At 50.2% G+C, this 22,053-nt stretch overlaps 1 protein-coding gene across 4 annotated transcripts in view; it reads left to right on the top strand.

Moving 5' to 3' along the window:
* The first annotated feature begins 3,904 nt into the window (after positions 1 to 3,904).
* The window catches only part of GGT7 (gamma-glutamyltransferase 7), a 30,083-nt gene continuing 11,934 nt past the window's right edge, over positions 3,905 to 22,053 (top strand). Inside the window, exons 1-9 of one of the 4 annotated variants that reach the window (XM_030914033.1) lie at positions 4,154 to 4,329; positions 14,168 to 14,219; positions 14,350 to 14,585; positions 14,927 to 15,078; positions 16,337 to 16,454; positions 17,602 to 17,669; positions 17,882 to 17,955; positions 18,286 to 18,482; positions 21,646 to 21,733. In XM_030914033.1, the coding sequence (XP_030769893.1) occupies positions 14,210 to 14,219; positions 14,350 to 14,585; positions 14,927 to 15,078; positions 16,337 to 16,454; positions 17,602 to 17,669; positions 17,882 to 17,955; positions 18,286 to 18,482; positions 21,646 to 21,733 (943 nt within the window). In that variant the 5' untranslated portion in view covers positions 4,154 to 4,329; positions 14,168 to 14,209. Of the gene's footprint in view, positions 4,330 to 14,167; positions 14,220 to 14,349; positions 14,586 to 14,926; positions 15,079 to 16,336; positions 16,455 to 17,601; positions 17,670 to 17,881; positions 17,956 to 18,285; positions 18,483 to 21,645; positions 21,734 to 22,053 lie in introns of all 4 variants that reach the window. The other 3 variants (XM_010386512.2, XM_030914032.1, XM_010386511.2) reach the window with 3 other exon arrangements.

Genomic DNA, 22,053 nt, shown 5'->3' with positions numbered 1-22,053 from the left:
CGGGCAGGACAGGAGAGGAGGTGGGCCCATGGAGTGATGGGGAGTAACCCGGCTGGTTGTGACAGGAGAGGAGGCAGAGCCATGGAGTGACCAGAGTGGGGTGGGGTCTTGGAGTGACAGATAAGGGGTTGGGTTAGGGCGGGGATCGAAAGGGAAGGGGCTGGACTAAGGAGAGGAGTTGAGTAAGGTCCATCGCGGAGCCGCCCCGTGATCTGATTGCACAGTCCTGACTATCACCCCATTCAGTTGGAAAGCCATGTGGGGTAGGGTCCCTTTCAGGTGACACCCTTTCCTCTAGTTCCCCCTTTTCTGAGCCACACCCACATTCCGTCCTCCGGAAAAACTTCTCCCATGACCTTGAGGGCATGCTCTGGTGACAGCACCCCCTCTCTGCTCACCCTGGAACCAGCTCAGATTTTCTCCCTCTTATGAGGACATGTCTTCAATCTCCTTGCCTTCACAAATCTCCATCCAGATCTAAAGTACAAGACTCAATAAGTGAAGACTAGGAGACACATTCAGGTTTTTTATAATAAACCCACTTTCTAATTGCACAAACGGCAAACCCAGGAAAGGGAAGGAACTGGTGCAAAGTCAGAGAGCAAATAACGATCAGGTTAGGGTCAAAGCTAGGTTCCTTGACTCTAGATTTGGTTTTACTTCCTCATCAGGCTTGAAGCTAAGGCTTGTAAAATATCAGAGTCTGTGCAAATAGGAAAAATCATTCACATTCTTGTTTTTTGTTTTTGTTTTGAGATGGAGTCTCTCGCTCTGTCGCCCAGGCTGGAATGCAATGGCACGATCTCAGCTCACTGCAACCTCTGCCTCCTGGATTCAAGCAATTCTCCTGCCTCAGCCTCCCAAGTAGCTGGAATTACAGGTGCACACCACCACGCCTAGCTAATTTTTGTATTTTTCGTAGAGATGGGATTTCACCATGTTGTCCAGGCTGATCTTGAACTCCTGACCTCAGGTGATCTGCCCTCCTTGGGCTCCCAAAGTGCTAGGATTAAAGGCATGAGCCACTGCACCCAGCCCACATTCTCTTCTTTCCTTCACAGTCTCTTTACTTTACCAAGGGAAACCCCCACCACCACCACTACAACCTGGGCTTAATTACCTCTAGCTTCCCTCTCGCCCCTCCACCCCAGAAAGAAGTCAGGCAGGACCCTCCTCCGTCTCTCACCTGCACTCACCATGAAGAAGGACTCACTTCACCCATCAGTTCACAGACTGGCTGTCAAGGCAGGAAGGATTCTTAAATCTCTAACTGCAAGAGTGATTCTGAGGCCTGAAGCAGGCAGCTCCCACCTCCTGAAGCCTACACAGGCCTTGTGACCCCATCTAGCCCAGCCTCCCTTCCCACCTACTTCCCTGCTCTTTGCCCAGCTGACCGTAAACCTTGCACACCCTAAGCTGAAAAAAAAAATCTTCCTATGGGAGACCGAGAGTCTGCCCAATCCTGAGGAGGGCGGGAATCTCAGGGCCTGCTGAAGGAGTACAGACCTCTTGGAGTGGACATGGACCCCATCAAGGGGTCAGATACTTTCATCAAGGAGACATCCACTGCACCAAAGGGACACACACTTCACTGACAGTACATGGACTCCACTAAGGGAGCACAGATGTTGCTGGGGGTTCTCAGATTCGACTGAAGAGCCCTTGGCCCTGCTAATAGGACATGAATGGCATTGAAGGGCACTTACCCTAGTGAGGAGACATGGATTTCCCCTAGGAGATACAGAGGATATAGACTTTACTAAGGAGACATGGACCCTACCAGAGGACTCAAACCCCACTGAGGAGCCACCAGCTACACTGTGGGAGTAGACATCACTGAGAAGGCGCAGACCTCGTTGAGTGGAGAAAGGTCCCACTGGAGGGATTAGACCTCAGGGTAGTGCAATAGACCCTACAGACATCACTGAGGAGATAAGAACTCTCTGGGGTGGGGAGAGGCACACACAATGGGTACACGTTTTGGCGATACACTGTTACCCTCCCTGGGCACTCCTACCACACAGCTCTGAGTAGCCCTCTCCTTCCTATCGTCTCTCCCAAGTCCTACCCCCAAACCCCAGAGCTGTTCCCGACACACTGCTTCCCCCTCCTGTCTATAGTTGCTACTGCAGCTGCTGTGCATATAGTAGATTTTTCAAGCACTTCAGGCTATCCGAGACTGGTCTGGGGTTGGGAAGAGAAAGAATGTGTGTATAGAGGCTTCACCAGCCCCCTCTCTCTTCCTGTGGACTTCACAATGAAAGTTTGGACCAGAAACCTCGTAAGAGAAGGAACCTCCCTCATCCTTGGATATAGAGAAGTAGTACAAGCTGTAGTGTGGTTGGAATTTCTAAGTGGAGAGAGGATGGATAGGTTTGGAGGTAATGAGTTTACCAGATTAAGGCAATGATGATGATGATGATGATGATGATGATGCCATTTATTGAGTAGGTGCCAAGCCCTATACTAATTGCTTTCCATTCTGTTACTTAATCCTCATGACAACCCTCTAAAATGGGTACTATTGGCCGGGCGCGGTGGCTCAAGCCTGTAATCCCAGCACTTTGGGAGGCCGAGACGGGCGGATCACGAGGTCAGGAGATCGAGACCATCCTGGCTAATACGGTGAAACCCCGTCTCTACTAAAAAAATACAAAAAACTAGCCGGGCGAGGTGGCGGGCGCCTGTAGTCCCAGCTACTCGGGAGGCTGAGGCAGGAGAATGGCGGGAACCCGGGAGGCGGAGCTTGCAGTGAGCTGAGATCCGGCCACTGCACTCCAGACTCCAGCCTGGGCGACAGAGCGAGACTCCGTCTCAAAAAATAAAAATAAAAAAATAAAAAAAATAAAATGGGTACTATTATTCTTTCCATTTCACAGATGGGGAAACTGATAGGGAGATTAATTGTCTTGCCCAAGATTACACAGTGTTTGAGCGGTAGCAGAATAGAACCCAGACATTCAGACTATGGAGACCTATTCCCCACCTTGGCCCACTCCTGCCCTACCACCACTACCACCACTCCTTCTTTCTCAAAGTGTCCTTTCCAGAACCACATCAAAAACTCTTAAAACGATGGTAAATATTCAGTTCCAAGGACCTCATCCCAGCCTACTGAATCACCATCTCTGGAGTGGAATCTGGGGATCCGCTTTCAAAGACCCTAACACACACTAAAGTTTGAGAATGAGGTTGAAAGAGGAGTCAGAAGTGTCGGGGTGCGGGAAAGGATCTGAGGTCAGGGGAGAGAACTGTTCTCCAAAGAGGAGTCTGCAGTCAAAGAGGCCTGGGGACGAAGTATGGGCTGGGGTTTTCAAAAGGGCCTGCGGGTGAAGACAGAGTCTGAAGTCGAAAAAGAGGTCCGGCCGGGCGCGGTGGCTCAAGCCTGTAATCCCAGCACTTTGGGAGGCCGAGACGGGCGGATCATGAGGTCAGGAGATCGAGACCATCCTGGCTAACACGGTGAAACCCCGTCTCTACTAAAAAATACAAAAAACTAGCCGGGCGAGGTGGTGGCGCCTGTAGTCCCAGCTACTCGGGAGGCTGAGGCAGGAGAATGGCGGGAACCCGGGAGGCGGAGCTTGCAGTGAGCTGAGATCCGGCCACTGCACTCCAGCCTGGGTGACAGAGCAAGACTCCGTCTCAAAAAAAAAAAAAAGAAAAAGAGGTCTAAGGTTGGAGGAGGAGTCTAAAATCGGAGGAGGAAGATCTCGGAGTTCAACGAGCGGTCCGGGGTCCGAGGAGTTTGGGGTCAGAGACAGGATCGGGGTCTAGAGGGATTTGCGGTTAGTGAAAGGGTCTGGAGCCCGAAAAGGAAGCCTGGGATTTGAGGAGGATACTAGCTGGATTCAGACTGGAAAGAGGAAGGGGTTTGGTCCCTGAGCTGCGTAAAGTGCAGAGCCACTGAAGTCTCGCTTGCTCCGCGCTCTCCCCTCGATCCTGCGCTGCCTTCCTGGCTCTCCATCTACGCGCACCTGCGTGCCAGCTGCAGGCTGACAGCGCTGAGCAGGCGGGGGCGAGACAGACCGGGACACAGGCAAGGGCGGGGTGAGGCGCCCCCTCCCGGCTGTCCCGAAGCTCAGGCCCCGCCCTCAGCCCTCCCACTCCCCCGCCGCAGCCACTTCCGGCAGGCGCTGCGCTGCTGGGGGGCGCGGGCGAGGATGGCGGCGGAGAACGAGGCCAGCCAGGAGAGCGCCCTGGGCGCCTACTCACCAGTGGACTACATGAGCATCACCAGCTTCCCGCGGCTGCCCGAGGACGAGCCGGCGCCCGCGGCCCCGCTGAGGGGCCGCAAGGACGAGGACGCCTTTCTGGGAGACCCCGACACCGGTGAGGCCCGCTGGCCCCGTCCCTGCCCTGCCTTGGGAAGTCCCGGTCTTCCTTCTTCTGTGTAGAGCATCCACCTCCAGCTCCATCTCCTTAATTCATCCCCATCTTCTTGGACCTCTCCATTCTGCTCCCTTGTCTCTGTTAATTATTTGGTGGGGAAGGGGTGCATTTCTGCCTTGGAGGCGTAGGATGCGACAACGGGGAGTGTGCTAGGGACTGCAGTAGAAGGGATTGGGCTTACCTTCTGGGAAGAACCAACTAATGATGAAGAAATGTTGGAGGGGGGATCCTAAGGAACCTCTGTGATCACCCAGAAGAGGCCTTTCTCTAGCCACAGAGGACAGGATACGAGAAACCAAGTCAGAGACTGCAGCAAGAGGGATCCAATCTATGCCTTAAGAGAAGTTCCCCACAGCCAGGGATTGTGGGAAGCAGAGGGTCTGAGAGAAGCGGAGAATCTCTTCATGTGTAGGGAGGGGTAAAGAGAATATGATTCCGCTCTGCTGGGTATTGGGAGACTGAGGCATGGACTGCATGACCTCTCAAAGTCCTTGGGGACTAGAACGCCTTCACTGTCCTGTGGATTACCCCACCTCTCCCCGAGCCATGGATCTGGCCGGGGTATTAGTAAGGTACTCTGCTCGCTAGGAAGCAGTCTCCAGAATTTTACTGTGTTCCCCTCAGCCCTCTGCTGGAATTGTGAGAAGTGGGAGTAGAGAGGGAGGAGACAGGGATTGGAAGAACCTGGGAGCAAAGAGCTCTCTGTGCATTCCTTCCCTGCTGCTCTTCCTCCTAGCCATGTGGCCCAGCTCCATCCTCCCCTCCATTCTTCATCCTTCATCCCCCATCCCTCTGTCCCTGCACGTCACTTCCTGGCATTAGAGCATCCTTCTACCTCACTCGCTCTTCCTCGCAGTGCCTGCACTTGAGCCTTGTCTCTTCCCAGCCTGGCAGATGCTGCTTTTTCGGCCTGGCCCTTCCCTAGCTGCTCCCAGTCTGAGAGCCCCAAATTCTCTTCTCCTCTACACTTTCTGGTCATCTGGCCCTAACCAGCAGTCCTTGCCAACCTGACTGGACTGCACTCTATATGGGGTGGGGGTGAGGAGATAATGAGGATGGGGTTGAGAGGTTTATGGACATCAAATGTCAGGGCTGCAGATCAAAACTTATTTTCCAAAGGGAGTGAAATCAGGAGGTAGCAGGGAGAGGAGTGGGAAGATGTGTGGTGATGGATATCAGCCTTTTATTCAGTAGTCAGGAGTGAGGCTTCTGGTCCTAATACAGCCCTGACTCACTGAGTGACAATGGGCACACCTACCCTGTCCTGGGCCTTAGTTTCCTCTTCCAGCTCAACAGAGAATGCCTGGCTCTTTTGACCTAGAGATTGGAACTGCCTGACATGTTTTCTTCTGGCCCTTTGAAGTGTCTTAGCATTTACCAAAATCTGTGATTATTTATTCGTGCAATTATCTTTTTTTTTTTTTTTTTGAGACAGAGTCTTGCTCGGTCACCCAGGCTGGAGTGCAGTGGCGCGATCTCGGCTCGCTGCAAGCTCCGCCTCTAGGGTTCACGCCATTCTCCCGCCTCAGCCTCCGGAGTAGCTGGGACTACAGGCACCCACCACCGCGCCCAGCTAATTTTTTGTATTTTTAGTAGAGACAGGATTTCACCATGTTAGCCAGGATGGTCTCAATCTCCTGACCTCGTGATCCTCCTGCCTCCACCTCCCAAAGTGCTGGAATTACAGGCTGGGATTACAGGCACAAATAGGCGCCCAGCCTATTTGTGCAATTATCTGATTACTCCTTGTCTGTAAGCCCCATGAGGGCAGGGATCATGATTGTTTTGTTCCCTCTCCTTTCTCCAATATCAAGACCTTTTCCCTAGGCCAGGCACGGTGGCTCATGCCTGAGGCAGGTGGATCACTTGAGGTCAGGAGTTCAAGACCAGCCTGGCCAACATGGTGAAAACCCATCTCTACTAAAAATACAAAAATTAGCTGGGCATGGTGGCGGGTGCCTGTAATCCTAGCTACTTGGGAGGCTGAGGCAGGAGAATCACTTGAACCCGGGAGGCAGAGGTTACAGTGAGCTGAGATCATGCCATTGCACTTCAGCCTGGGCGACAGAGTGAGACTCAGTCTCAAAAAAAAAAAAAAAAAAAAAATACACCGGCTGGGCGTGGTAGCTCACGCCTGTAATCCCAGCACTCTGGGATGCCAAGGCGGGTGGATTGCCTGAGGTCAGGAGTTCAAAAACAGCCTGGCCAACATGACAAAACCCTGTCTCTACAAAAAGTACAAAAAAAAAATTAGCCAGGCCTGCTGGCAGGTGTCTATAATCCCAGCTACTCAGGAGGCTGAGGCAGGGAGAATCACTTGAACCTGGGAGGCAGAGGTTGCAGTGAGCCAAGATCGTGCCATTGCACTCCAGCCTGGGCAACCGAGTGAGACTCCATCTCAAAAAAAAAATTAAAAAAAAAATTTAAAAAAACCCAAAACCTCATCTCTATATATTTATTGGGCGCTCAATTAATAATTGTTGAATGAATAAATGCATGAGAGAGAAGATCTCAGGATGAAATAATGGTAGGAGAGAGCAAGTTCCAAAACCTCAGGGAGTATTTTGGGAAGTTCAGTACAGGCTCTGCCCTCACCTGTACGGAAATCCAGCCAAGATCCTAGTCATCTGAGCTTCTGGGAGCTTATAACTTATGCCAAATTTATGCGCCAGGTTTGTGTGTTGCCATCATATCAGTGTAATCATACGAATGCCATGTCTCCTAATCCTACTTCCAAGCCCCAAGACTCCCTTGGTTCACCTGGACCAGACTGCAGGCTGACATGGCCTCCTGTGTTCTCAACCTGGTAGTGCCATCTAGTGGCACAGCACCATCCTCTTAGCCAGGACCTTGGTTGTGCCCAGCTTGTCTCTGGCCTGCCATTCCCTAAACCCAAGTGCCAGGCATCCCACATTAGGCTCTGTGGGAAAGAGAGCTAGACAGTGATCATTCCAAGGTTGGGAAATACTTTCTTTCTTCTGAGCTCTAAGCTCATGTGTTCCTTTTTCTCCCAGGCCTGTGTCTCCAGATGTCCTGCAAGTGCCTCATCTCTAGCATGTTCTATGCTGAACTCATCATATCCCTTCCCCATGCACCTGCTCTTCCTCCACTGCCATTCTCCATTAATGACACTGCCATTCACCCAGTCTGCCAAGAACGAATGGCATGCTGGACTCCTTTTCTTCTCACTTCCAAATGGTGATCAAGTGCTCTCTGTATCCCTCCTAAGTATCTTCCAAATTCCTACTCATCATCCCTGTCATCACCACTGTAGACTAAACCACCAACCTCTCTTATCAATATTATTCATAGGCTCCTCCTACTCCTCCTGCCTCCTACCTCTTGCCCCTGTCCCCACCCCAGTCCATCCATCGCCCTGCACTTCTGGTCATGCCACTCCCTGGTTCAGATATCTTTGGTGATTCTGCCGGGCATGATGGCAGACACCTGTAATCCTAGCATTCTGAGAGGCTGAGGTGGGCAGATTGCTTGAGCTCAGGAATTCAAAACCAGCCTGGGCAACATGGCGAAACCCTGTCTCTACAAAAAATACAAAAATTAGCCAGGCGTGGTGGTGCATGCCTGTAGTCCCAGCTACTCGGGAGGCTGAGGTGGGCAGATGGCTTGAGCCCTGAAGGTTGAGGCTACAGTGAGCTGAGATTATACCACTGCACTCTAGCCTGGGCAACAGAGTGAGACACTGTCTCAAAATTATATATACATATAAAATATTATATATATTCATTTTTATTCTATTTTATTTTTTTTTTAGTGATTCTCCCCTTAAGGGAGTAAACGACAAGCCAGGGGTGACCCTAACCTCTAGCCAAGATCACTCTCCTAGACTCTGGACTTATATAATCAATTCTGTTCAGGATTATTTTGTCATAAACCCAGCTTAACTGAGCTACATCAAAAAAGAGAATTTTACTGGGTAGCACGACTGAAAAGTCCAGGGATATGGGTTTCAGGCATAGCTGGATTAAGGTACCTAAAAAGGAATGGACTTTTCTCCATCTTTTTCTCTGCCTTCTTTCGGTGGGCTTCATTGTCAGAAGGCCTCTCATTTTATTGTGGGCAAGATGCCCCCAGCAGCTACAGGCTTACATCCTATTAACTTAACAACTTAAGTGTAATAGAAAGAGAGCCTTTCTCTTTCCCAATAGTTCCAGCAAAAGAAGAAAGTTTGGATCTTATTGGCCTGGATTTTGTTCACATGCCTGTTACTGCACAGAGTTACCTGTTCTGATTGGTCAAGTCTGAGTTATATACTTTGGTCAGGGATGAGGGAGTGGGCTGAGGAGAGAGAATGTTCCTTAAAAGAAAATTGAATAAGAAGTGGTATCTAAGCAGATACCAGGGATGAGCCCTGAAGGTAAAAATTAGATATCTACTAGGCCAACAACTTCCAGACATCTTCTTCTGGTGTCCCACAAATTTATAATAACCAAAATTGAACTTGTCGTCTTTTCTCCCATCTTAATCTGGTTGCAAATTAATCTTTTCCCAGTATCCTGCTGTTGCTCTTCCCAATCAGTAAAATCAACACTGTTATTGCCCTAGCTGTTCCACAGTGCACATAGTAGGTACTCAGTAAATATTTTTACTGTATAAATGAATAACTTTATGATGGATTGATGGAGTAGAGAGTCTTGAATAGCTATGATAGGGGCATGTCACCTTTATCTCCCGGATTCTTTTTTTTTTTTTTTTTTTTTTTGAGACGGAGTCACTCTCTGCCGCCCAGGCTGGAGTGCAGTGGCCGGATCTCAGCTCACTGCAAGCTCCGCCTCCTGGGTTTACGCCATTCTCCTGCCTCAGCCTCCCAAGTAGCTGGGACTACAGGCGCCCGCCACCTCGCCCGGCTAGTTTTTTGTATTTTTTTAGTAAAGACGGGGTTTCACCGTGTTAGCCAGGATGGTCTCGATCTCCTGACCTCATGATCCACCCGTCTCGGCCTCCCAAAGTGCTGGGATTACAGGCTTGAGCCACCGCGCCCAGCCTTATCTCCCGGATTCTTATATCTGACTGGAGAAAACAAATTAAACCGTACGTAGGGCCGGGCACGGTGGCTCACGTCTGTAATGCACTTTGGGAGGCCAAGATGGGCGGATTGCTTGAGGCCAGGAGTTTGAGACCAGCCTGGCCAACATGGTGAAACCCCATCTCTACTAAAAATACAAAAATTAGCTGGGATGGTGGCGCATGCCTATAATCCCAGCTTCTTGGGAGGCTGAGGCATGAGAATTGCTTGAAGCCAAAGGCGGAGGTTGCAATGAGCCGAAATTGCACCACTGCATTCCAGCCTGGCAGGAAAACTATGTCTCATAAACAAAACAATAAGTACCAAGAAATAGCAACAAAAATTAGCTTGTAAGGTTGGTTTCTGAGGGTAAAAATGGCTCTTGATGCCATGTGGAGCAATGGGAAGGAGGCTTTCTAGTTACACGGACTCTTGGTTCTGCCACTTATTCATTTTATTTTATTTTAATTTATTTTTTTGCGACGGAGTCTCGCTGTGTCGCCCAGGCTGGAGTGCAGTGGCGCGATCTCGGCTCACTGCAAGCTCCGCCTCCCGGGTTCCCGCCATTCTCCCACCTCAGCCTCCGAGTAGCTGGGACTACAGGCGCCCGCCACCGCGCCCGGCTAGTTTTTTGTATTTTTAGTAGAGACGGGGTTTCACCGTGTTAGCCAGGAGGGTCTCGATCTCCTGACCTTGTGATCCGCCCGCCTCGGCCTCCCAAAGTGCTGGGATTACAGGCTTGAGCCACCGCGCCCGGCCCATTTTATTTTATTTTATATTTTACTTTAAATTTTTTGAGACAGGGTTTCACCTTGTCACCCAGGCTGGAGGGCAGTGGTATGATCATGGCTCACTGCAGCCTCAAACTCCCAGGCTCAAGTGATGCTCTTACCTCAGCCTTCCAAGTAGTTGGGACAACAGGTGCACACCACCATGCCTGGCTAATTAAAAAAATTTTTTTTGTAGAGACGGGAGTCTCACTATGTTGCCCAGGCTGGTCTTGAACACCTGGGTTCAAACAATCCTGCCACCTCGGCCTCCCAATGTGCTGAGATTACAGACATGAGCCACCAAACCTGGCCCACTTACTCATTTTATGACCTGAGATGGGCAATATCACCTTTCTCGGTCTTAGTTTTATCATCTGTAAAGTAGGGAGAGTGGGACCTATTTCATAAAGTCTTGGGAACACTTCAATGAGGGAATATATGTAAAATGCTTAATATGTAGTCAGCATCAATAAATGTAAGTTCAAAACCCTTTCCCGCACTTCTTTTGAAACTTCTAATGCTGGGTGCAGTGGCTCATGCCTGTAATCCCAACACTTTGGGAGGCTGAGACAGGAAGATTGTTTGAGCCCAGGAGTTCAAGAACAGCCTGGGAAACATAGCAAGACCTTGTCTCTATTAACAACAACAACAACAAAAGACGTTTCTAGGGGCCAAGGAGAGTTCTGTGCCCACAGTGGGTGTTTAACATCTGTTTGTTTGGATGAATTCCAGTTTTATTTACAGACTCTTTGGTGCTGATGTTGAGGGTTAGAGGCAAGCATTATGAAGTGAGGGAGATTCTCAGAAGATAAACTTTTTTTGAAGGTAAAGTTTAAAAACAGCAGGGTGCGCTTGCTTATGCCTGTAATACTACCACTTTGGGAGGCCGAGACAGGCAGATCACCTGAAGTCAGGAGTTCAAGACCAGACTGGCCAACATGGTGAGACCTTGCCTCTACTAAAAATATAAAAAATTAACTAGGCATGGTGGCATGCGCCTGTAACCCCAGCTACTCAGGAGACTGAGGCAGGACCTGGGAGGGAGAGGTTGCAGTGAGCTGAGATTGTGCCACTGCGCTCCAGCCTGGGCGACAGAGTGAGACTCTGTCTCAAAAACAAAAACAAAAACAAAAACAAAAGTTACATGTTCATGGTAAAAAAAAAAAAAAAAAAGCAATAGTGAGGAAAAATTAAAAAGTCTCCTTTCCCATTCCTATCTCCCTGTAATTTTTCCTTTTCATTTCAAAATATAGATGTTAATTTTTTTTAGAGACAGGGTCTTTCTGTGTTGCCCAGCCTGGAGTGCAGTGGCTATTCATATTGCAATCATACTGCAGCTTTGAACTTCTGGACTCTAAGTGATCCTCCTGCCTCAGCCTTCTGAATAGCTAGGCTTACAGGCATGCACTAGCACTCCTGGTTCATGTATTGATTTCTAAAAAGGAAATACATGTAAGTGGTAAAAATTTCAAACCAAAAAAACTCCCACCCCATTTCATTTCATTCCCATCTTCAGTATCCTTCCCCAAGAGTAACTTCTGTAATTATAAACATTTGTTGCATATATCATCATTTTATCTATATATTTGGTTTCTTATTTACACAACAGATGGGATTGTGGATCATGTAGGCCTTTAAACACCACAAGGAACTTGGATGTTTATTATGTTGGCATCAGTGAACCATGTATTTTAAACAGAACAATAAAATGGTCAGTTTTTAATATTATCACACAGACTTTTAAAAGGGTTATACTCCTAGTGCACAGTAGCAGGTACTAAAAAAATATTGAATGAATAAACTTTAAAAAACATATTGTGAATACAGCATAAGGTCAAGGTACCAGACTATTTCTTTACTGTTCATAAACACCTAGGACCTTTAGGCCATTTAGGGACCTAGGTTCACAGCTAATAACACTCAGAGAAGGGAGCTATGGGATGGAAGAGAGTCTCAGCCCTGGCCAAGATGGAAGAGGAATAGAAATAAGTTGGAGTGAGTACCTATAGTGCACTGGGTGCACATCACCTCATGGAATCCTTGTACCCCTATCCCACCAGTTAGGGATTAGCTCCATTACTAGAATGAGGAAGGTGAGGTGCATGACTTGAGTGACTTGTCCATAGCCACCAGCAAGTAGTGGGCTTTCAGTTCTCTCCTACCTCCACTCCTATCGTTCTCCAGTCTGTCTCCAAACAGTAGCCAGAGGGATCTTTTTAAAACACAAAACAGGCTGGGCGCGGTGGCTCTTGCCTGTAATCCCAGCACTTTGGGAGGCCGAGGTGAGTGGATCACTTGAGGTCAGGAGTTTGAGACCAGCCTGGGCAAAAGGCAAAATCCCATCTACAAAAAATACAAAAATTAGCTGGGTGTGGTGGGCACGCCTGTAGTCTCAGCTGCTCAGGAGTTTGAGCTGAGGTGGGAGGATGGCTTGAGCCTGGGAGGCAGAGGTTGCAGGGAGGCAGAGGTTGCAGTGAGCTGAGATGGTGCCACTGCACTCCAGCTGGGGCAACAGAGCCAAACCCTGTCTCAAACAACAACAACAAAACGCAGAACAGATGGTTTCACATTCTTGCTTAAAACTCTCTAGTAGTGGGCTGGGTGCGGTGGCTCACACCTGTCATCCTAGCACTTTGGCAGACTGAGGCGGGTAGATCACCTGGGGTCAGGAGTTCGAGACCAGCCTGACCAACATGCTGAAACCCTGTTTCTACTAAAAATACAAAATTACTCAGGCGTGGTGGCATGTGCCTGTAATCATAGCTATTTGAGAGGCTGAGGCAAGGGAGTTGCTTGAACCCAGGAAGTGGAGGTTGCAGTGAGCCAGGATTGTGCCATTGCACTCCGGCCTGGGTAACAAGAGCAAAACTCCATCTCAAAAACAAACAAAAATAGCCTCTCCAGTAGTGACCTCCCATAATCCTTAGGGTAAAACCCAAGCTTTTCCCCAGGCTGGTAGAGCCTCACATATCTTCTTCCTTTTTTTTTCTTTTGAGACAGAGTCTCACTCTGTCACCCAGGTTGGAGTGGAGTGGCGCGATCTGAGCTCACTGGAACCTCCACCTCGTGGGTTCAAGTGACTGTTGTGTCTCAGCCTCCCAAGTAGCTGAAATTATAGGCACACATCACCATGCCCAGCTAATTTTTGTATTTTTAGTAGAGCCGGGGTTTCACCGTGTTGGCTAGGCTGGTCTCAAACTCCTGACCTCAAGTGATCCACTCGCCTCGGCCTCCCGAAGTGCTGGGATTACAGGAGTGAGCCACCGCGCTCAGCATGTGTCTGGCCTGGCTTCCAACCTCACTACTCTTTCCCCATGCCTGCTACACCAGAGCCGCCCGGGCCTTGGTTATTTTTTTTCTAATGTACCAAGCTCATTCCCACCTTAGGGCCTTTGCATCTGCTATTCCCTCTTTCCAGAACATTCCACACACGTACTCCTTGCTCTACATTATAGCTGGCTCCTTCTCATCCCTCAGTTTTCAGCTTAAAAGTCACTTCCTGAGAGACCTTCCATGATTTCTGCAGCTAAGGAATCCTCCGTCCGCTACCACCCACCCTTATTCTGTCATTTCCTCCTTTTTCTTCATAGCACCTGCCACAACTTGTAATTATAGACTCCTTTGCTTATTGGCTTTTTCTTCCAGGGCTCTATGAACCACATGAGAGCAGGAACTATCTGTTCCCTTCCCCTGGCACCTAACATAGGGCTCTCCATATTTAAGGAATGAGTGAACGGATAACTGAAGTAAGGTTGGAAGGGAGGGTCCCTCTACTCTGTTTATGTAGCTGCCTCCTTGCACAGCAGCTGAGCCCCAACTGGGGCAGGATCCGATTTCCAGGGAGGGCTGGAACCCCCACCCCACCCCCCAGGAAGTGTTCTCAGCCCTGGGCCCTGGGTGCCAGGAAATTTGGCCTAGGTATCAGGGAGGGGCGGGAATCCAGCCTCCCTGCTGCCCAGCTGGGGAGGTCCCTGTCTCTTCCCAGCCGGGCACTTTTGCCCCCGCCTGTCCTGGGGTGCATGCGAAGATGAGGAAAGGTGAGTAGTGCTAGCCAATGGGGGGGTTGTGTGACAGGGGCAGGGCAGGGAAAGCGCTGAATGGTTCCGCCTAGAGGGTGGGCAGGGCCAGGTAGGAGGTGCCCAGACCGACCCGGCTGCCTGCCTGCAGACCCGGACTCCTTCCTGAAGTCAGCACGGCTGCAGCGGCTGCCATCGTCATCCTCGGAGATGGGCAGCCAAGACGGGTCGCCGCTACGCGAGACGCGCAAAGACCCGTTCTCTGCGGCAGCAGCCGAGTGCTCCTGCCGCCAGGACGGGCTCACGGTCATCGTCACGGCCTGTCTCACCTTCGCCACAGGTGTCACCGTGGCGCTGGTCATGCAGATCTACTTTGGAGACCCCCAGGTGAGGGGGACAAATGGGGAGGGGGAGGGAACTGGGGAGGAGTGGGGTAATGTTTGAGGAACCGTGGAAACTGGGGAATGGCTGAGTGGTGGAACGGGACCAGAGGGTGGTGACTTGGGAGAGGAAGGTCCCAAAGGGAGGAACTCCAGGGCGTGAGAGGGACAGAACAAGGAAGGGGCTGGATCCATTAGAAGGCACTTGGGGTAATGAGGGCAGAGTCAAGGCAACAAGAGGGTAGGGCATCGACCTTCATCCCCCCCTAGAGTTCTGGGGCTAGTGGAGGTGCCCTAGGGAGGCGGATAGCTCCTCCTGCCCCTACCAAGTCCTCTCTCCCCTCCCAGATCTTCCAGCAGGGTGCCGTGGTGACCGATGCTGCCCGATGCACTTCACTGGGCATCGAGGTGCTCAATAAACAGGGATCTTCTGTGGACGCAGCGGTGGCAGCAGCCTTGTGTTTGGGGATCGTGGCTCCCCACAGTTCTGGCCTGGGCGGGTAAGGAGCAGTGGAGGTCGGTGTCCCCCAGGCCTGTTTCTTGCCTCCTGGTCTGCAGGCCTCATGTGGAGCACTCCTAACTTAGGGAGAGGGGCAGTTGGGCCCCAACTGCTTGCGTTTTCTCTTTCTATACCAAATTTCACCCCCTTCTTCCTGGATAGAGTCAGAAGAGCAAAGCTACTTTATGGAAAACCTGAAAGTGTTTTGAGAAGCTTTTTTTTTTTTTTTAACTGGAAAAAGAAATTTGTAAACCATAAATTAAGGTGCACAGTTGGAGGTATACTGTCATCACTTAAGGCAGAGATATTTAAACTCTTAGGATCATACATCCCTATGGGTCTGATGAAAAGCCTTGGACCCTCTGTCCTCCAAAAATATGCCCCACGCTAAGAACTCTTAAAACAGAAGGTGCAAACTGGCCACCCATGGACAATACCCAGCACACAGACTGGTTTGGTTTAGACACTGAACTGTCTTCAAATTTTGTTTGCTCTTGTTAAAAAGTTAAGAATTTTCATAAAAATCCAGATTTCCAATATCTCTTGAACAATCGGGAAATTCGATAACAAGTTGGGCTCACATTTTCACATGGCTGAAGTTATCTGGAGTGGAATAGAAGCTGCTTCCCATAATGGGGCATGCGCTGTCTGGTTTGCCATAGTTTCTACCACTTCCTCTTGTTTATCTGTCCAGCTTGCCTTATTTTGTCATTTGGCTGTGGGCATTTAAGTTTGCAGCCCCCATCTTAGATGTAAAGAAGCCACAGAAAAGGAACAAGCTGACAAAGTTCCTATCTTGGCTCCTATAAGATCAGCTCTCCAAGCCTTACCAAAGAAATTCCTCTTTTGGTTTTGCATGTTCTATCCTTACATAATCCAGTCCTGGAGGAGGGGCAAGGGACACACCAAGTAGACAGGTGCAGGAAGCTGGCAGGGGTCCAGTTCTGGTCCAGGGTGGGGGCATGGGGCAGAACATCCTGTTCTCCCAGTCTCTGGGCTTTTCCTAATCAGGGATTAAAGTCTCCAGTGACAGGGTAGAAGAGGTCCATGGACCCTGGGTCTCCAACCCTCTTGGTTTCACTCCCATCCTCTTAGGGTGGCTGAGTCTATGAATTATGCTGGGGAGAGGGCTCAGACACCTGACCCCAAATGACAAACTGAGCCTACAGCTGTCACCACTGGTGGTGGAGGGGTGGCATGTTAATTGTACAGAGAGGTAGCATGTTATCATCACACTTCCCCTTCTGTGTCTCTCCCAGTGGGGGCGTGATGCTGGTACATGACATCCGACGAAATGAGAGCCACGTAATTGATTTCCGGGAGTCCGCACCAGGGGGCCTCAGGGAAGAGACCCTGCAAAGATCCTGGGAGACCAAGGTGGGGACCCTGGTGAGAAGAGAGAGTTCAGGGGAGTCTCTCTTCATTGCCCTTCTGCTAACCCAAGCATTAATTTGCTAAGTATTTACTAGGAGAGTGGAAAAAAAGAATTGAGCAGGATTCTCTTAGGCTATGAGAGAGACAGGCAGCCCCCAAAATAAAATAATGAACTAGAAAATTTGGCTGGTTCATTACAGGTAATACTGCAACACCTTACTTCTCTGGCAGTCTTACCTATCTGGCACATAGGAAGAAAAAAGGCTACTGAGTACCCCAAAATGTCACAAAGTTGATGCAATAAAACTCACACATCTCACTCTGAACCAATTGACTCTAACTTTCCCAGCCCCTGACATATTGAAAGATTAGAGGGGAACTCCTAGAGGCAAACCAACTGTCTGCTGAGAGAAAAAGAAGAAATCAAATAACTTGGAAAAATGGGTACTTAGTGCAGTGGCAAAAGCCAAACACACCCCTGAGCCTTCAGAGCTCAGAGTAAGGGTGGTGTGAAACTGAATAGGTTAAATGAAGGTGCCTTGTCTACCATTTTAAAAGGCAGGGTTGCCTGGGCACAGTGGCTCACACCTGTAATCCCAACACTCTGGGAAGCCAAGGCAGGAGGATTGCTTGAGGCCAGGAGTTTGAGACCCGCCTAAGCAACATAGTGAGACTTTGTCTCTACAAAAAATGTTTTGAAATTAGCCAGACATGGTAGCATGCGCCAAGGATCGCTTGACTTGAGCCCAGGAGTTGGAGGCCACAGTGAGCCTGCCACTGTACTCCATGCCACTGTACTCTAGCCTGGGTAACAGGAAAAAAAAAAAAAAAAAAGGGCAGGGGTTGGTGAAATCCAATGTAGACAGGTGGCTGTCTAAACTGATTATGTCCTGGGTCTTGAAAGGTTTTGCTTAATTTATAAATCCCTCAACTATGGCAGCTAAAAGAGGCCTTTCTGCATTTGCCGATAGGAAGTCAGGGAGATGGGAGGGGTGCCTGCTTGGGAAAGCTTGTCCCTCCCCTGGGATACTTGGCCTGTGTCTCTCCCCTGTGCCAGCCATCCCTGGCTTGGGGCTCTGCGGAGTTCAGCCCAGCACCCCCCTTCCAGTGACCTGGTCTCCTCTCTCCCTCGCCTGCCCGCCTTGCCCAGCCTGGGCTCTTGGTGGGGGTTCCTGGAATGGTGAAGGGGCTACATGAAGCTCACCAGCTCTATGGCAGGTAACAACCCTCCCCCTGGGGACCAGGGACCCCCGTTTGCATCTCTCCTTGGGTGGCCTTCTCCTACTTCCCTGGATTCTTCCTTTCCGAACTCCCCTTCCTAATATCCCCTTCCCTTGCCAGGACTCTCCTTCCCAGGAACCCCCCTCCCCCCAGGACCCCTCCTCCTTCCCCCAGGACCTCCTCCACCCCCTGCTCTCCGGCCCCCCCAGGCTGCCATGGTCCCAAGTCCTGGCCTTCGCAGCAGCTGTGGCCCAAGATGGATTCAACATGACTCATGATCTAGGTCAGTGGGGCCTGGGGATTTGGGAGAGACATGAGGTTGACGGAGAGGGGTAGAATCTTTGAGATTTGGGGCCCAAGCCAGAGAGGTCCTCTCTTCCAGTTTGCTCCTCAGACCCCCTCCCCACCTTATCCCACCCTCACCTGGAGGTGACCTCAAACGAGGGGGTCTGGGAAGGGCCCTGAGACATCCCTGTCTCGCACTTAACAGCCTCCTGGGGGGTCGGGGCACTTAGGGTGGGCCACTCAGCTCCCATCTACCCCACCTATTGCGCGTCTCATCCGGTCCAGTCCTGGCGCCCCGCCCTGCCCAGCCTCCCGTCCCTGCCTCTAGCCCGTGCCCTGGCTGAACAGCTGCCACCCAACATGTCCGAGCGCTTCCGGGAGACATTCCTGCCATCGGGCCGCCCGCCACTACCTGGCTCACTGCTGCATCGGCCGGACCTGGCTGAGGTGCTGGATGTACTTGGTACCTCTGGCCCGGCCGCCTTCTATGCGGGCAGCAACCTCACACTGGAGATGGTGGCGGAGGTGAGTGCTCATGTTGTGTGGTTGGGGGCATGCCCCAAGGTCCCTATTGCAGGACATCCTTATCTGCATTTTTTCCTTTCTTTCTTCCCTCCCTCCCTTTCTTTCTATATTATTTACTGTGGATGATGTTCATTTGAAATTTTAGAATAGTCAAAACTAACCTCTAGCGACAGAAATCAGATCAGTGGATGGTGGGGCTGGGAGGAGTTGACTGGGATATGACATGAAAAACCTCCTGGGATGATAGAAGTGTTTTTTTTTCTGAGACGGAGTCCCGCTCTGTCACCCAAGCTGGAGTACAGTGGTGCGATCTTGGCTCACTGCAACCTCCGCCTCCCAGGTTCAAGTGATTCTCCTGCCTCAGCCTCCTGAGTAACTGGGATTACAGGTGTGCACCACCACGCCCAGCTAATTTTGTATTTTTAGTAGAGATGAGGTTTCACCATGTTGGCCAGGCTGGTCTCGAACTCCTGACCTCAAGTGATCCACCTGTCTTGGCCTCCCAAAGTGCTGGGATTACAGGTGTGAGCCCCCGTGCCTAGCCAGAAGTATTCTGTCTTGATTCAGAGTTACCTTTGGGCTTCTCAGGGGTGATGCCAACCTGTGCAGGGGCTTGTCATGTCCCTCCCAGGCCTAGTGGAGACCCAGTATCGGCCTCAGCTTCCCTAAGCTCACAATCCTTCCCTGCTCTTGGGTTTTCTAGGGACTGAAGGAAGCACCTCTTTCATTGTTGACTATCAAGACTGGGGAGATTGACACAGAAAGTTGCCATCCAATCCCAAAGAGTCCCAGTCTTAGGCAGTAATAGGTGTGAGAACTGTCATTAATAATGCAAAACGGTGCCGGGCGCGGTGGCTCACGCCTGTAATCCCAGCACTTTGGGAGGCCGAGACGGGCGGATCACGAGGTCAGGAGATCGAGACCATCCTGGCTAACACGGTGAAACCCCGTATCTACTAAAAAAATACAAAAACTAGCCGGGCGAGGTGGCGGGTGCGTGTAGTCCCAGCTACTCGGGAGGCTGAGGCAGGAGAATGGTGTAAACCCAGTAGGCGGAGCTTGCAGTGAGCCGAGATCCGGCCACTGTACTCTAGCCTGGGCGACAGAGCGAGACTCTGTCTCAAAAAAAAAAAAAAAAAAGCCGGGTGTGGTGGCTCAAGCCTGTAATCCCAGCACTTTGGGAGGCCAAGACGGGCGGATCACGAGGTCAGGAGATCGAGACCATCCTGGCTAACACGGTGAAACCCCGTCTCTACTAAAAATACAAAAACTAGCCAGGCGAGGTGGCGGGCGCCTGTAGTCCCAGCGACTCGGGAGGCTGAGGCAGGAGAATGGCGTAAACCCGGGAGGCGGAGCTTGCAGTGAGCTGAGATCTGGCCACTGCACTCCAGTCCGGGCGACAGAGCGAGACTCCGCCTCAAAAAAAAAAAAAAAAAAAAAAAAAAAAAAAGGTGCAAAACTCCTAATGGAAAATTATGTTCATGATAAGGATGCATAGACTAACTCAGTGGTTCTCTCATCTGAGCCATGGGGATGATTAGATCTGTCTCTGCCATACAGTTGTGGGAATTAAATAGGTCTGTTATTCATTCAACATTCACGGAGTGCCTGCTCTGTGCCAGGCCCTATGCAGGGCACTGGATGTGGTGATAGACTCAAACAGACTTAACTGGAAAGTCCAGGAGATTACTGGCCTAGATTCTTCTGTGTCCTGATTATCAATCCACTGTGTTAGGATTTGCTCTCCCTCTTTCTCTCTCTCTCAACTCTACTTTCCTTTGTTTGGATTCACTCTCAGATCCTTTCCACCTGCTCCCCACCAGCCCATATCAGACCATCCTTCCAGCAAGCTATCCCAGAGAAAGAGCATTTCTCCTTCCCAGTAGTTCCAGCAAAAGCCTCCGGCCTGTGTCTTATTGGCTCATCATAGGTCTCATGACTATTCCCAAATCAATCACTGTGGCACAGAAGGGAATGCCCCAATTGGCCAGGCCTGGGTTGTGTCCCCTTTCCTGGAGGTGGCAAAGGAAATGCAGGAGATTGTAACAAAGACCATCAGATCTTTGACAAAAAGAAACCCAAAGTTGAATTTATTAACTTGCCAGAAAAAGGAACTCAAGAATTCAAATGGGCCAGGCATGGTTGCTCATGCCTGTAATCCCAGCACTTTGGGAGGCCAAGATGGGTGGATCACTTGAGCTCAGGAGTTTGAGACCAGCCTGGGCAACATAGTGAGGCCTCATCTCTACAAAACATACAAACATTAGCCAGGTGTGGTGGCATGTGCCTATAGTCCCAGCTACTCAGGAGTCTGAGGCAGGAGGATCATCTGAGCCTGGGAAGGTTGAGGCTACAGTGAGCCATGATCATGCCACTGCATTCCAGCCTGGGCAACAGAATGAGACCCTGCCTCAAAAAAAAAAAAAAAAAAAAAATTCAATGTGTAATTTGCTGAAGATAGATAAATCAAGGGTTTCAAGTACTACTAAGCACAAAAAAGGAAAGGATTCAGAGTGGTTATGCTAATTTAGGGTTGACAGTCAGCACACTGGATAGGATGGAATGAGCCCATTGGTTTGTACCAGATTGGTTCATTGGTCAATAATGACTGCTTGGTTATGTCCAATAAGGGTCAGTCCTTCCAGGATCACTCGAAGTCATGGTTTTCTAGTGGCTTTAGTTGGTTGTGGTGAGATGCAGCATTCAGTTTTGATATCTCCTAGGCAAGTGTGCCATAAGTGGAAAATATTCCTTTTCCATAGGCAGAGAGAGCAGCAGGTACAAAGACACAAAGGCATGAGTTCAGGAACTGCAGGTCATTCTGCAGTTGCATAGAACTCACTGGGGAACAGCAGGACATGAGGTGGGAGGCGTAGGCCAGGGCCAGATCACAAAAGGTCTTGAATGGCAAGCTAAGGAGGTCATTCATGGAATGTACCCAGTATAATGCGTGACACATCATAGGTGCTCAATGTTAGTGCTTTTCCCCCTTCCTTTTTCCTCAGGTATCTAAGGATAATGGGGTCTCTAAAGGCCATGATGGGAGTTGCAGAAGGCACAGAAGTTATAAACAGCTGACCTGTCTGTGATCCAAACATGTATTATAGGCCAAAACCACATGTCACAGTTGTGGGAGGTCATCCTCTCATTCTCTCCCTTCCAGGCTCAGCACGCAGGGGGTGTCATAACCGAAGAGGACTTCAGCAATTACAGCGCCCTTGTGGAGAAGCCTGTGTGTGGCGTGTACAGAGGTGACCTCTCCCCCGGCTCCCAGGGTCCCCACTCAGGAGAAGCCTCCCAGTCCATGGCCACATCGTTTTGGCCTAGCGACTCCTCTCCATTTCACAGGAGAGAAACTAAGGCAGTGAACTGCCTGGGCAGCCAACTGTGAAGCAAGCCAGAGCCAGCCCACCTTCTGAAAAGTAGCTGTGGGGTCAGTTACCCCAAGTATTTAGGATATTGGGGGGTGGACCTGGTCAAAAGGTCCGACCTGGAAGTTGGGGTTCTGGCCATAGATTTTCTTGATTTGGGTTCTGTGTTGCCTCCGCCCTCTCCCCAGCAGCACTGTCAA

This window comes from Rhinopithecus roxellana, chromosome 13, assembly GCF_007565055.1.
Source record: "Rhinopithecus roxellana isolate Shanxi Qingling chromosome 13, ASM756505v1, whole genome shotgun sequence".
In the NCBI taxonomy this organism is placed as follows: Eukaryota; Metazoa; Chordata; class Mammalia; order Primates; family Cercopithecidae; genus Rhinopithecus; species Rhinopithecus roxellana.
The sequence above is the reverse complement of the archived record's forward strand: the minus strand, read 5'-3'. Positions and strand labels throughout refer to the sequence as shown.